This window comes from Pongo pygmaeus, chromosome 12 (assembly GCF_028885625.2).
Source record: "Pongo pygmaeus isolate AG05252 chromosome 12, NHGRI_mPonPyg2-v2.0_pri, whole genome shotgun sequence".
Lineage (NCBI taxonomy): Eukaryota > Metazoa > Chordata > Mammalia > Primates > Hominidae > Pongo > Pongo pygmaeus.
In genome coordinates, this window is record NC_072385.2 from 26,775,618 (window position 1) to 26,788,234 (window position 12,617).

A 12,617-nucleotide genomic window follows, 5' to 3' on the forward strand; every position below is an offset into this window, starting at 1 on the left:
TTACTGTACTTTTTCTATGTTTAGATACTTTTAGATACACAAATACTCACCATTGTGTTACAACTGCCTGCAGTATTCTGTATAGTAACATGCTGTACAGGTTTGTAGCCTAGGAGGAATAGGCCATACCATATAGACTAGATGTGTTGTAGGCTATGACATTTAGGTTTTTTAAATACATTCTCTGATGTTTGCACAACAATGAACTTGCCTAATGACACCTTTCTCAGACATTTGCCTGTGGTTAAGGGGCGTGCATATCTGTACCTGAATATAGAATATCCAACACAGTTCCTAAAGCCAAGCTTCTCCTTAACAAGAAAATACATAAGGCAGGGAAAGACTACGCCTTATGGGTTTCAGCACTCCCTAACTAATCCTTTTTGATGGGTATCCTGGAGCAATTAATGATAGTAAGATTTGAGATTTCTTTCTTTGCAATGTGAGAGAAGTACTATTGTGAATATAAACATGTTTTCAGGCAAAGAGAAAAGGATCCAGAAATTGAGTCCTTCAAAACCAGAATAAGAGGACTTAGAAATAGATTTCCTTGCCACCATTCATCCTGCAAATCTCTTGCACTCTGGACTATGCTTCTCCAGTGTCACAACTACTGTTAATTCCAGGTGGAGAACTACTTCTGCTATAACGAGCTGCCTCTTTTCTACAGTGTGTAGAAATGATCAAACATAGTATAGCTCAACTTTTCAGCCTGAGAGAAAGGCCAGAAGTTGATCCAAAGTAAAACTCTAGGATATAAAATTTTTTAAAAATCAAGAATCATAAATTGGGAAGAATTAAATTTCTATAAATATAACCTTTCTAGGTAACTACACATTACATCCCCAAACTGATTTAAACAACAAATACAATAAGCCTGTTAGAAATATTAATGGTCCAAATTAGTAGTATTTATAAATAAAATGCCTTAAGAACCCTGGGGTCCCACCACTTGTGGAAATGGGTTGCTCTGTGTGGGGGAAGATGAGCTCCAAGAATGGCTCTAACTGTTTTAAGTTTTGGAGTTCTGTAAATATTCCCTTTAGGGGAAAAAACAATTATTCTGAGCTGCTTTCAAGTAAGCTCAGAACGGGAAACCAGTTGAAAGTCTCATTTCCAGTCAAGTGCAAAGTTGCAAATCTTCATTTGGTACTTTATACCGGTTTGTCATAAACTGCCTTGAAGTGAGTGGATCCACAGATAAACAGATGTGCTGGTTGGAAGTGTCTTCCATTTCGGTTTCTGCCTTCCTGAATAATCAGAGTAAATGAGTGAAGAAACCTCTTTGTAAAACATCTTGCTACAAGACTGCTCATCATAAACGGGTCTTTCCTGGCCAGGTGTAGTGGCTCACTCCTGTAATCCCAGCACTTTGGGAGGACGAGGCGAGCAGATCACCTGAGGTCGGGAGTTTGAGACCAGCCTGACCAACGCGGAGAAACCCCGTCTCTACTAAAAATACAAAATTAGCTGGGCATGGTGGCGCATGCCTGTAATCCCAGCTACTTGGGAGCCTGAGGCAGGAGAAGCACTTGAGGCTGCGAGGCGGAGGTTGCGGTGAGCCGATATCGCACATTTGCACTCCAGCCTGGGCAACAAGAGTGAAACTCCGTCTCAAAAAAAATAAAAATAAAAATAAAAAATAAAAAAAAAGGGTCTTTCCTGTTAATGCATTTTGTGATGGGAAAAAAGGGACACATTTGTGAAATCCAAACTAAGGAGAAAGAAATGTGAAGCACCAACAAAGAACCCAGCCCTGAGCATGTACTAAGTCAGGGTTAATCAGCTGCACACCAGGTCCCTAGTCCTTGGTTCAGTCCATCCCACTCTGCAATACTTCCTGGACTTAAATCACTCTTGTAACTGTTGGCTCCACTTCACTCCCAAAAGTATTTTCTTACGGGAAAAATTAAGATACTTCTTTTACTGCAGATAATGCTGGATGTCACAAAGATTTAGGAACCACTATAGTTAGCGTTAGGGCCTCTGGGTTGAAAGGGTATTTCCCTGGGGAAATGGCATCTAATCACTTGAGCTCAGGAGTTCGAGAACACGGCAAGACCCTGTTTCTGCAAAAAATTTTTTTAAATTATCTGGCTGTGGTGGTGTGTGCCTGTAGTCCCAGCTACTGGGGACGCCGAGGTGGGAGGATTGTTTGAGCCCAGGAAGTCAAGGCTGCAGTGAGCCATGATTGTGCCACTGCACTCCAGCCTGGGTAACAGGGTGAGACCCTGTCTTAAGAAAAAGAAAAGAAAGAAAAAAAAAAAGAGAAAGTGTAGTTGAGACAGAAATACTGGTGCTCATTTCTTCAGATATATGAGCTGGTAAGTGGTTAGGAAACAAGGATCTCATTCTATACTTGCCTCTGTGGCCAAACGGAAGAATGTGCTATTTAATTCAAAGTACCAGAAAGTTCTACCATAAAAGTAAATCACATTTTCAAGGGGAGGTGAGTGCACAGACCACACCTCTAAGTCTTCCTAACTAGTCTTCTAGAGAAAAGAAAAATTAGAGGCTATGGAAATCAGGGAAGGAAGTTGTTTTGATAATGAGACAAAAGCAATAACAAAGATACAGAGTGGCGAAGATGCATTTATTATACAAAGACTGAAGCACATCAGTCATGTCCCAAATGGAAGGCAAACTGGGTAAGTTTCCAAGCTTTCTTTTCTGGAAAACAACTTATTGCTGGATATAACTGAAAGTGAAGATTATTTGTTAGCAGCCTTGGATAGTTTTTTTCTCTAATATCATTTAACCAAAAAGAAATGTCTTATTCTCCAGATGCAGGTTTACACATCCCTGGGCTGGTTTTAATGATAAACAATGTAGCCAAAATAGTAATCTTCCTCAGGACCCAACAGAGCTTGAACGGGGCAACAGCCCATGAATAGCCTAGCTCTGGGTATTCATCGCATCTTTTGGAATAACAGCACACAGACCCAGGGAGGGTATTTATAGTCCAGTGTGAGGGGTGGGCAGGACGAGATGAGTCACACTTTATTCTTCGCTGCTCAAGGCTGTTCTGAGCCCTTCCCTCTGACTCAGCACCAGTGGCCTCACAGCTGACAGGGCCTAAATGCGGCAGCAGGAGCTCAGGAAGCAGTCATGCTGCTTAATGAAGGTAGCTTAACCATCATGTTCATTCCTAAGTCGCAGGCAAAATGGAAGAAAGAAGGTGACGGAGGGCTGGAGCTCCAGGGTGCTCACAGGGGAAACAGCAAGCCAGGGATATAAGGAAAATGTTTGGGAAAACAGAGACTGTCTTTTTCTCTGAGTTCTTCTCTATTGCTCCCCTGGACCGAGCTCTCCTAAGGCCTTTGTCATAATCGCCCATTTCAATAAAAATATCTTATATTTAAAAATATGTAAGGGAAAGAATATCATATTGGATACTAGGAGACCAGCTAGGTTCTCATGGTCTTTCATGTCACAAACCTGCTGTGTTATCAGACATTTCAACCTCTCTGGACTATAGGAGAAAAAAAAAAGGGGGGGGAGGGATGAAGAAGGGATTCATATAGTGAGAAGACCAATGCTCTCTCCAAGCCAGCTTTCCAGAATTCCCTTCAATGTGCCTTGGGAGTCTCATCTCCTTCCTTGCCATAGTCCCAGCAGGCCTCCAAGGTACCGAGGTAGAAGTAGGTCCTCAAGTCCCTTTACCTGAATTGAGTCATGGCTCACCACCACTACCACCAGCAAACGCCCTCTCTTCTTGCTGCCACAGCATCTAGGGATTTCCCATTCCTTCTCCTCACCAGCTAATCACAGTCTACCTATAGCCTCAGTAGGGGGTCTCTATGCCCGATGCCTCCATTCCCACCTCTGGAGCTCCTCTCCCGCCCTCTTCTGCTGTGGTACATTGGCCTCTCCTGCTCCTGTCCATCCTCACAACTGTCATTTGCCCATCCCTAAATCCATCATCCTTGCCCAAAAGATTCCCACTGCCCAGGGAAGGAGTCAGGAAGAACAGTAAGAAGATAGATAGAGCATGTTTGGAGGCCTAAAGAAATAAAGTTAAAAAAAAAAAAGAACTAGAAGAAAAGAGAAAAAACGAAGACCTCTTTCCACTGCTAACGTTTTTGTTGTTGGGAATGTGTGTTTTGGGGACACAATAGAAGCTTAAAAAAATGTGTGCTAGTGAATAAAATAGCATTCCCTAACCCAAACCCTTAAAGCTGTTTCCCAGAGTTGACATTATTACATACTTGCTAGCCCTGTATTTCATGTACCCATGATGGGGTAAACAGCTTTTCTGTGGGCTGGCCTGGGAACCCCGCTCTCATGTTTGTTTCTATGGGAAAATGCTGCCTGAGTGGCATACAATGGACTTACCAATGATCTTTGTAAACTACCTTTCCTTGCTCAAGCATGGTTAATATAACAGGGAAACATAAAAATCTGCTAGGCAAAAGAAGAAATCAAAGAGCAGCCATCTCCAGCTATAAAATAATTCTATATAAATATATTATCATATATAGATGTGCATATATATACAAATATGTAAGAAGTAAGGTGGTAAAAGTAAATTACCTATTTGATCTAACACACACATACACCTCATTCTCACCTTCAAATGATAGCCTGGGGTCAGCATCTCTAGATTATCCCCAAAAATACATGTTTATTGTGAGAAAGGAGTTTCAGTAGGCCAGACATGGTGGTTCATGCCTGTAATCCTAGCACTTTGGGAGGCCGAGGATCACCTGAGCCCAGGAGTTTGAGACCAGCCTGGGCAACATAGGGAGACTCCGTTTCTATGAAAAATAAAATTAGTCGGGTGTGGTGGCACGTGCCTGTAGCCCCAGCTACTCAGGAGGCTGAGGCTGGAGGATCACTTGAGTTAGCAGTTCAAGGCTGCAATGAGCTATAATCATGCCACTACACTCTAGCCTGGGCTACACAATGAGACATTGTCTCAAACAAAACAAAACAATAAAAAACAACTAGAAAGGGGTTTCAATAATGTTGAGAATACCAAATACACTACAAAGGAAGTGCAGACCATATGCTAACACCCGAGGATCAAGAAAAAGAAGTATTTGGAAAAGAACATAGGCAGCCAGAAGAGCTAAATGTAGACAGTATAGTTCCCTAAAATACTTTTTTTTTTTTCCTTAGAAAATAAATGCATGGACGCTCCTGGCTCGAGGCTGGGAAGTTGTGGAGGGGGTGATGTACAGCACACACTCTCCTTTAGAGCGGGTCCAGTGGTCCTCTGAGAAGGGGGAAAGACACAGAGATAGGAATGGGTGAGGTGTGCGGGGGGCCTGAGTGTGGCTGAAGACTCAGAAAGAATTTTGTATGTGGAGCTGAGCTGCTTAGGTCTGAAAGGCTCTGTCATAAGGGACTCTGGGTTCTGAAATAGGATGATGAACTGAGCAATACAAATGCAGGGTCTGTGAGGGTATCCCAATCACACCACTGCCCATATGGGCCATAGAGATGCCACCTCTGACCTCACAGCTATCAAATACCTAGCATGCATCTGGCACTTCAATTCAGTCTTTCATCATGAAACTGAACATGAAGGAGGAGGCCTCAGGAAAGAAGGGCAGGAAGCAGGAGGGTGGGGAATGGCACCTCCCTGCTTTTGTCCAGCACAACTCACCTCATAGAAGAGTCCTTCTGGGAACTGCTGGAAGCACTGAGCGCACACAGAACACTGCTCATGGGTACAGCTCCCCGTTACTGTTCACGATCTTCTCAGCGGGCGCAAAGCCACCCTTGCAGTGCTCGCAAGTGGTGCTGGCCAGGGCATTGGCCATGTTGCTGTAACACACAAAGAACAGCAGGTTGCAGACCGTCAGCCTCTTCTTAGATCGAAGATCAAACAACACTAAGAACTGAGCAGCAAATTCTATCTGATCACAAAAACCCTATTTTATCTAAAAAGCTCAATTTCTTGCTTGTTCCTTACATGCTCTGAACTCGGACTCTTCAGCCTCTTTACCCTAGCATCTGAGGCTCTGTAAAGGTGTCCCACTTTGATTCTGTTTCTAACATTTTTGGCATTCTTCTTGCTAAATATACTATGAGTGCGTGCCTACTATGTGTTAGGCACCTGAGACAGAGATGAAAGTTCTAAGCTGCTCTCAAGGAATTGGGTTTACAGCTTAGTAAGTAGCTTAATTAAAATATCCAAAAGTCATCATCTCAAGGCCAGTTTCTTTCCCTTCTGAGAACAGAATCTAAAATGCATGTCAACTAAATGCCATGTCATATAACCTAGACATGGGTTATCCCTTTGATTAAATCCTGTGGAAAACAACTGCTTAAGTAGCCTTAAAACCAGCCAAGATGCCCCAGTCCTGTTACCTAATCGGTAAGACAAACCTGATTACTAATATTATAAAATGTATCTTAAAATCACAGAATTTTACATAATAAAGATCATTTTACAGATGGCAAAACAGGCTCACAGAGATGGAAGGATCAGACCAACATCACAAGGCTAATTAGTTAAAGGAAGGCACAGGACTAGAAATCCAGGCCCCTTGCTCATAAAATCACACTGTCAATCAAAACAGATTACACCACGAATTTCAAACACTTGAAAGGACATGACAGGGATACCACCACGTTTCATAGGTTAGGAAAGTGACACCAGGTTGTCAAGTAACCACTGTTGCGGCTGGTAATGTGGGAAATTCCCGCATCAGTAACCTCATTACACCTTAAAATACAGAAGGCATTCAATAAATAATCTCAGGCTCTAACCACTGTGCAGTTTGGAAGAAGGAAAGCAACATGGCAGACAGCTGCGGTGGCTCACGCCTGTAATCCCAGGAGTTTGGGAGGCCGAGGCCAGTGGATTACTTGAGGTCAGGAGTTCGAGACCAGCCTGACCAACATGGTAAAACCTTGTCTCTAGTAAAAATTCAAAATTAGCCAGGTGTGGTGGCACATGCCTGTAGTCCCAGCTACTTGGGAGGCTGAGGCAGGAGAATCACTTGAACCTGGGAGGTGGAGGTTGCAGTGAGCCGAGATCTCGCCACTGCACTCCAGCCTGGACAACAAGAACAAAATTTCATTTCAAGAAGGAAAAAGGAAAAGAAAAGCAACATGGCTTTGACAGGCATACAATTAGATGAGGATTTCACATGAAGACCTATTTATTTCTTAAAAGTCCTGGAAATGGAGAAGGTCCCCCATGCAGAGCAGTAACTGGCCAAGCGGTCCTTCACTTTTTGGCAAATTTATTTTCGCAGGCCTACCCACAGCATGAGCTCTACACCTGTGTGTCTAGTCCCCTAGTACAGCTTCTGACCTTCCAGATATTTAATCAATGTACTTCATGAAGTTATTACCAATGTTCTCCTGAATTTTCACAACCAACTAGTGAGACAGACAGGTGGACAGTCTCCATTTGATAAACAGAGTAACTAACTGCCTTGCCCCTATTGGTTTCCAAGTTTTGCTGTTTCCTTAGCAAAAGTGGTTCCACTTACTTGCTTCACTCCCCTCCATACCTCTGGAAGACAACTTTCCCTTTGCCTTCCTCCCCAAAATGTTTCACAAAACAGTCATCCTGTTTTGTAGCCTTGCCATAAATAACTGCGTGCAGACACACCGTGTTCATCACTTCAGACCAGTCAAAGCTCAACTTTATTTAACAGGTTTGAATGCAGAATTAAAATGTCACACAAAAAAAAAAAAAAAAAGGAAGGAAGGGAGAAAGGGAAACAGCTTCACTGCTCAGTAAACCTGGCCTAAGCCTCATGTTAAAATGAATTTCCATTTTGTCATTTCAAAGTTACTGTGGGTTGGGGAAAAAATCTGTAAAATTCTCATCATCGCCCAGCTTTGCCGTAAGCCAGATGATTGTGGCAGTTTTACAAAACTCTGGAGGGGTTTGTGCTTCTTTCTTCTTCCTGACCAAAGTCCACAGGTATTCCTGGATGGAGGAGCACGGTAAGCTCCAAATCTGCCTGGTCATTCTCAGTACTGTTCTCATTATTGTTCTGAGGAAAAAGTATTTTAAACTATTTGGAAACCAGAAGATGCTGCTCAAATATATGGCACTGTTGTTAATTCTAAACCCTCTCAAAAGATTCATCAAACCTCAACAATCTTAATGGGACTCTAAAAAAGCCCAAAAAGAATATTCTAGAATGTCCTGGATCATTATAACCCAAATCAGTGGTTTTCAAAATGTCAGTGTCACCATGACCCTTTCAGGAGGCGGAAAGTCCTCTCTTTTCCAACTACACTCTCTGTGGGAGGCCACATTTTCTTCATATATTTCATCTAAAACAATATACTGTAATACGTTGAATGCAGAAACAAATCTGAGAAACTTTTATTAACAAGATTTGCAAAAATGTAACACAATGCCATCCTTTCCTTTAAGCCTCTTCCATTTTGGAAAACAGTTATTTTTTATGAAAACATTAATATTAACATTTACTATTATTAACACGTAATAAGCTTAGTGTTGTTTTTAAATGAATTAATAAGTATTTTAAATTGTTCCCAGTTTCAATTTCTCATATGGTAAATACTGATGAATTAAAGTTCTTTGGGGACCTTAATAGTTTTTAACAATGTTAAGAGGCCCTTAGGTTAAAATGTTTGATTATCACTGACCAGTTTAAACTCATTATAATATAGATTGTTTCTACTTAAGTTCAAATACTCAAGTAGAATTAGGAAATAGGTAGATAAATCATAAAAACAAGCACACAGTTACTTCCCACACACAGGAAAAATCCGCTAGTTTTAGAGGTAATATAATATGTATTTTGCAAGAAGTATTCCTTTTCATCACAAGCAGGGGGAAAAAGGAAACAGAACAATCACCTTGCTGCCCCCTGAACCAGTCAGGCTTCCCTTTCCTCTTTTGCCTTTGACCCTCTGGCACGATGCCTGTTGTTTTTTTTTTTAATGTTGATTTTATATTTAATACTACAGATGACAGGAATTACTTTAAAAAAGTCATTAGTGACAGTTATAGCTACCATCAGATTAGTAATAATTAATTAGCTAATTTTTCGGAAAAAGATTTTCACCAAAAAGTGTTGATGATAAGAAATATGTAAGTGGGGGAGTATCTATCTACTTATCTATCTATCTATCTATAGATAGATAGATATTTATATGTAAAAGTCAGGCCAGGCATGACTGATGAAGCTGATCTACTTCCACAAATCAACCTCACACAGCACACTTGGTATCTTGCTTTCCATTATTCAAGTATGCAAAACAAATTGTTTGGTTCTAAAATGCAGCAATGTATAAATCCAAAAATCTTCTTGAGAGTTCACCAAGCAGTTAAAATATTGGTTACTGTATTATTACAATTCCCCAGTTACTGTCAAACAGAGCTCTCTGTGAGTTGTGAAGATAAGTGACATCTGTACCACAGAGCACGGATTATGGAAGTAGAGAACCGGGTCAGTTAAATTCTCATTAACTCTTACTTGACAAATTGGGTATATGCAGTAATTCTAAGCTCACAACTTTGAATGAGGTCAATAATCTTGAGCTGGTCTTATGGCTACTCTGCATTTTCTTAAAAAAATGTGTTTGCTAAAACCTATTTAATAATATAAATTAGCCTAGCTTTTTAGAGTTAACAGTATGTTCTATATGTGTATTGATTTGCTACTTATACAATATATATATTTATTCATTCAATTAAGAAACTCAGTTAGCTTACTTCAAATTGTTGATTATTACACATAACAAAAATATTTATCTTTACCAACAGTCTGTAATTTGTTTTTTTCACTGTTCCAACCCATCTGCCCCTTATCTTTGGGCCGTTTTAGACTGCAGAATTTTTCTAATGTAATTACTGACAATGACAACACTAAGCCTCCCTTGCGGACGACATGATGAAAATGCAGTTACCAAGTGATCAGGAATCTACTGAAGACGGGGCCGCCAGGCTCTCACAGTGAGGGCAGCACCTCCCTCCCATCTGCGTGTTGCTGCATTTCTTACCAACAAGGCAGTCTCCTGTCTCCCTAAACATGCTGCGCTGCGAGCCCCTCAGAGCCCTACCACCCTGGAAAACTCCCACCCAAAGTCCAGTCAATAAAATTGTATGGGCCAGCTCAGGATGGCTCCTGAACAGACAGCCAAGAACGCTGGACCTGGAAGAGGGCACTCCAGGAGAGGAGACACTCACAATTTCGCATAAAAGTCACAGAACTCCTTGTAGACTTTCACATCACTGTGCCTGCGCTGCAGTCTGGAAACAGCCCTCTCGTCCTCGGTCCCATTGGCCTCGTGGACACTGTTAAGGGCTGCTCGGGGGATTTCTTTGTTCTCTGGGATAACGCAGGGGCGCGCTCGGCCTGAGAAGGCCATCGTGGGTGCTTGAGAGCTCTGAGCACAGAGACGAGAATGGCAGGACACAGAGCCAGGAGAAACAATATCCAGGCCTCCCTGCTTCCCAGCCAGGGTCACTCCCCCTGTTCCCATGCACGTCAGCCTGGCCCACCAGGGTCACTGCTGCTGCTTCATGTTAAGAGCTCAGCAGCACAGTACACAGTTACATGGCAGTCAGGATTTACTGAGGCATTCTGGAAGTTCTAAAAAACATTCCACAAAGTAGTGACACAGTCTTTGTCAGAGCAGCAGTCCCAGTGGACTATGCTATAAACACTGCACCAGGAGACTGGGGCTACCTCGTAAGCCTCCAAGAGAAGGAAATATCCACACGTGCCTTGCATATTTGCCACAAGACTTCATCAACAATGCCGTGCTTTTCACTCTGGAGGGCATAAGAGGCTTTTGGAGACCTTGTAAAACACCTCCTGACAAGCTCTGCCTGAGGCTGAGGCTGCTGGCACACTCTGAGGAGCATTTGAACCCTGCCCGGACCTGGGCTTCCACAACCCTGGCCATGACTGCCAGCTATGCCTGATGGGTCCCTTCCCCAGGAGGCCATGAGCCCCTAAAACTAAGAGCTATGTTTGACTTCTATCACTTTTGCTACTGGTACATAGTCACAGTCCAATGTCAGCTTCAATGAATGGGCACAAGTAGAAACAGACAAGGGCCGGTGTTTAGTTATAACTCTTCTACTGGACTCCAGCTAACCTCAAAGCTTAGGTGAGCTGATGTTTCTTAGTCTCTATCATGACTAAGGAAGCTGTTACATACTTTGGCATTCTTGCTATATTCAGTCCACACTCCTGTCTCCTGTGATTGAGTTAGCAATGCGAAAGGAAACTAAATCACTAAGCCAAGGAAAAAGTCAAGCTGGAAACTACGTCAGGCAAATTTGCCTCCTGTTTTATTGCTAAATAAGATAGCTACAAAGATAACAACCTACATCCCTCCCTCACCATTTGCCCACAAGAAAACTCCTTATGGAAAAAGGACAGACACAACTCAAAGTCATCCCTTTGAGGCTCACCTGAGACAAATGCATAACTGATTGCTTCCTCTACCCTATTGTTCATGTAAAAATGTAGGTTCACTGAGCCAGACACAATTGTGTATTCATTGGAAGGCTGATCAAGGACTCAAAAGAATGCAACTTTTTGTCTCTTATCTACTTCTGGCCTGGAAACCCCCTACTTCGAATTGTTCCGCCTTACTGGACCGAACCAATGTACATCTTACATATATTGATTGATGTCTCATGTCTCCCTGAAATGTATAAAAGTAAGGTGTACCCCGACCACCCCGGGGCGCATGTTGTCAGGACCTCCTGAGGCTGTGTCATGGGTGTGTCATTAACTTTGGCAAAATACATGTTCTAAATTGAATAAGACTTGTCTCAGATACTTTTTGGTTTACAGCAATGATGACAATCATGATGTAGCACTAGAGACAACTAAAGGGCTCAGAATCTTTCTCATGTCCCCGTCCTCTCAGGGCAGTGTGCCACCCACCAAAACCAAGAGACTGTGAAATAAAATCTACAGAACAAGCACAAGGCACACTGATGGACAGTCACGGAACCAGCAGCGATAAACAAAATGCAGCAGAGACACCAAGTAACAACCATAAATAATGATATCCAAGAGTCAGTGAGTGCTTCCTATCACATCCCTTAATCCTTCCCATGGCTTCTGAGATAGGTGTTAGTTACAAATGAAGAAACTGAGGCACAAAGAGACTGAATAACTACTAAGGAGGTGGTGGAGTCAAGATTTAAACCTAGGCACTCTGAGTCCAGAGCCTATGTTGTTAATCCCTATGTGAGAAAATGGTAAACATAATTACTGGGAAGCACAATGGTTAGCCACAAAAGATTAGGGAGTGGGTACCAGATAGGACTGGAAGCAGGGGACCAAGTCTTTCTACTTTGAACCCTAAAAATCTCAGAGGATAGGTCAAGAACTCAAAGGCTGTGGGCTACAGATCCTGCCCAGGCCCAAAGCCTGTGGCTGACGAAACAAGGGAACCACCATATTTAAATAAGAAAGGAACAACCTCATGGTTTAAAATTTTTCCTTTCAATTTATCTACATTTCCGAATTTTTTAGGTTTCTTCTTTACAATGACCATGTGAAACAGTGAGAAGGCAGGGAGGGAGGGAAAGAAAGAGACAGACAGACAGATGGATGAGGACAGAGGCAGGCTGATTCAGACCAGAAATTTAATGCATCTGGTGGGGGTGGCATGGTAGGAGGCAGCAAGCCATGTGAGCCTTC

The 12,617-nt window shown here is 42.3% G+C and overlaps 1 protein-coding gene across 1 annotated transcript in view; it reads right to left on the reverse strand.

Annotated features, from left to right (window-relative positions):
- Nucleotides 1-10,372, reverse strand: part of LOC129030503 (LIM and senescent cell antigen-like-containing domain protein 1) — a 64,496-nt gene extending 54,124 nt beyond the window's left edge. Inside the window, 3 exon segments of the mRNA XM_054475893.2 lie at nt 5,612-5,674; nt 5,676-5,772; nt 10,136-10,372. Of these exon segments, the coding sequence (XP_054331868.1) occupies nt 5,612-5,674; nt 5,676-5,772; nt 10,136-10,317 (342 nt within the window). The 5' untranslated portion in view covers nt 10,318-10,372.
- Between the last annotated feature and the right edge of the window lie 2,245 nt (nt 10,373-12,617).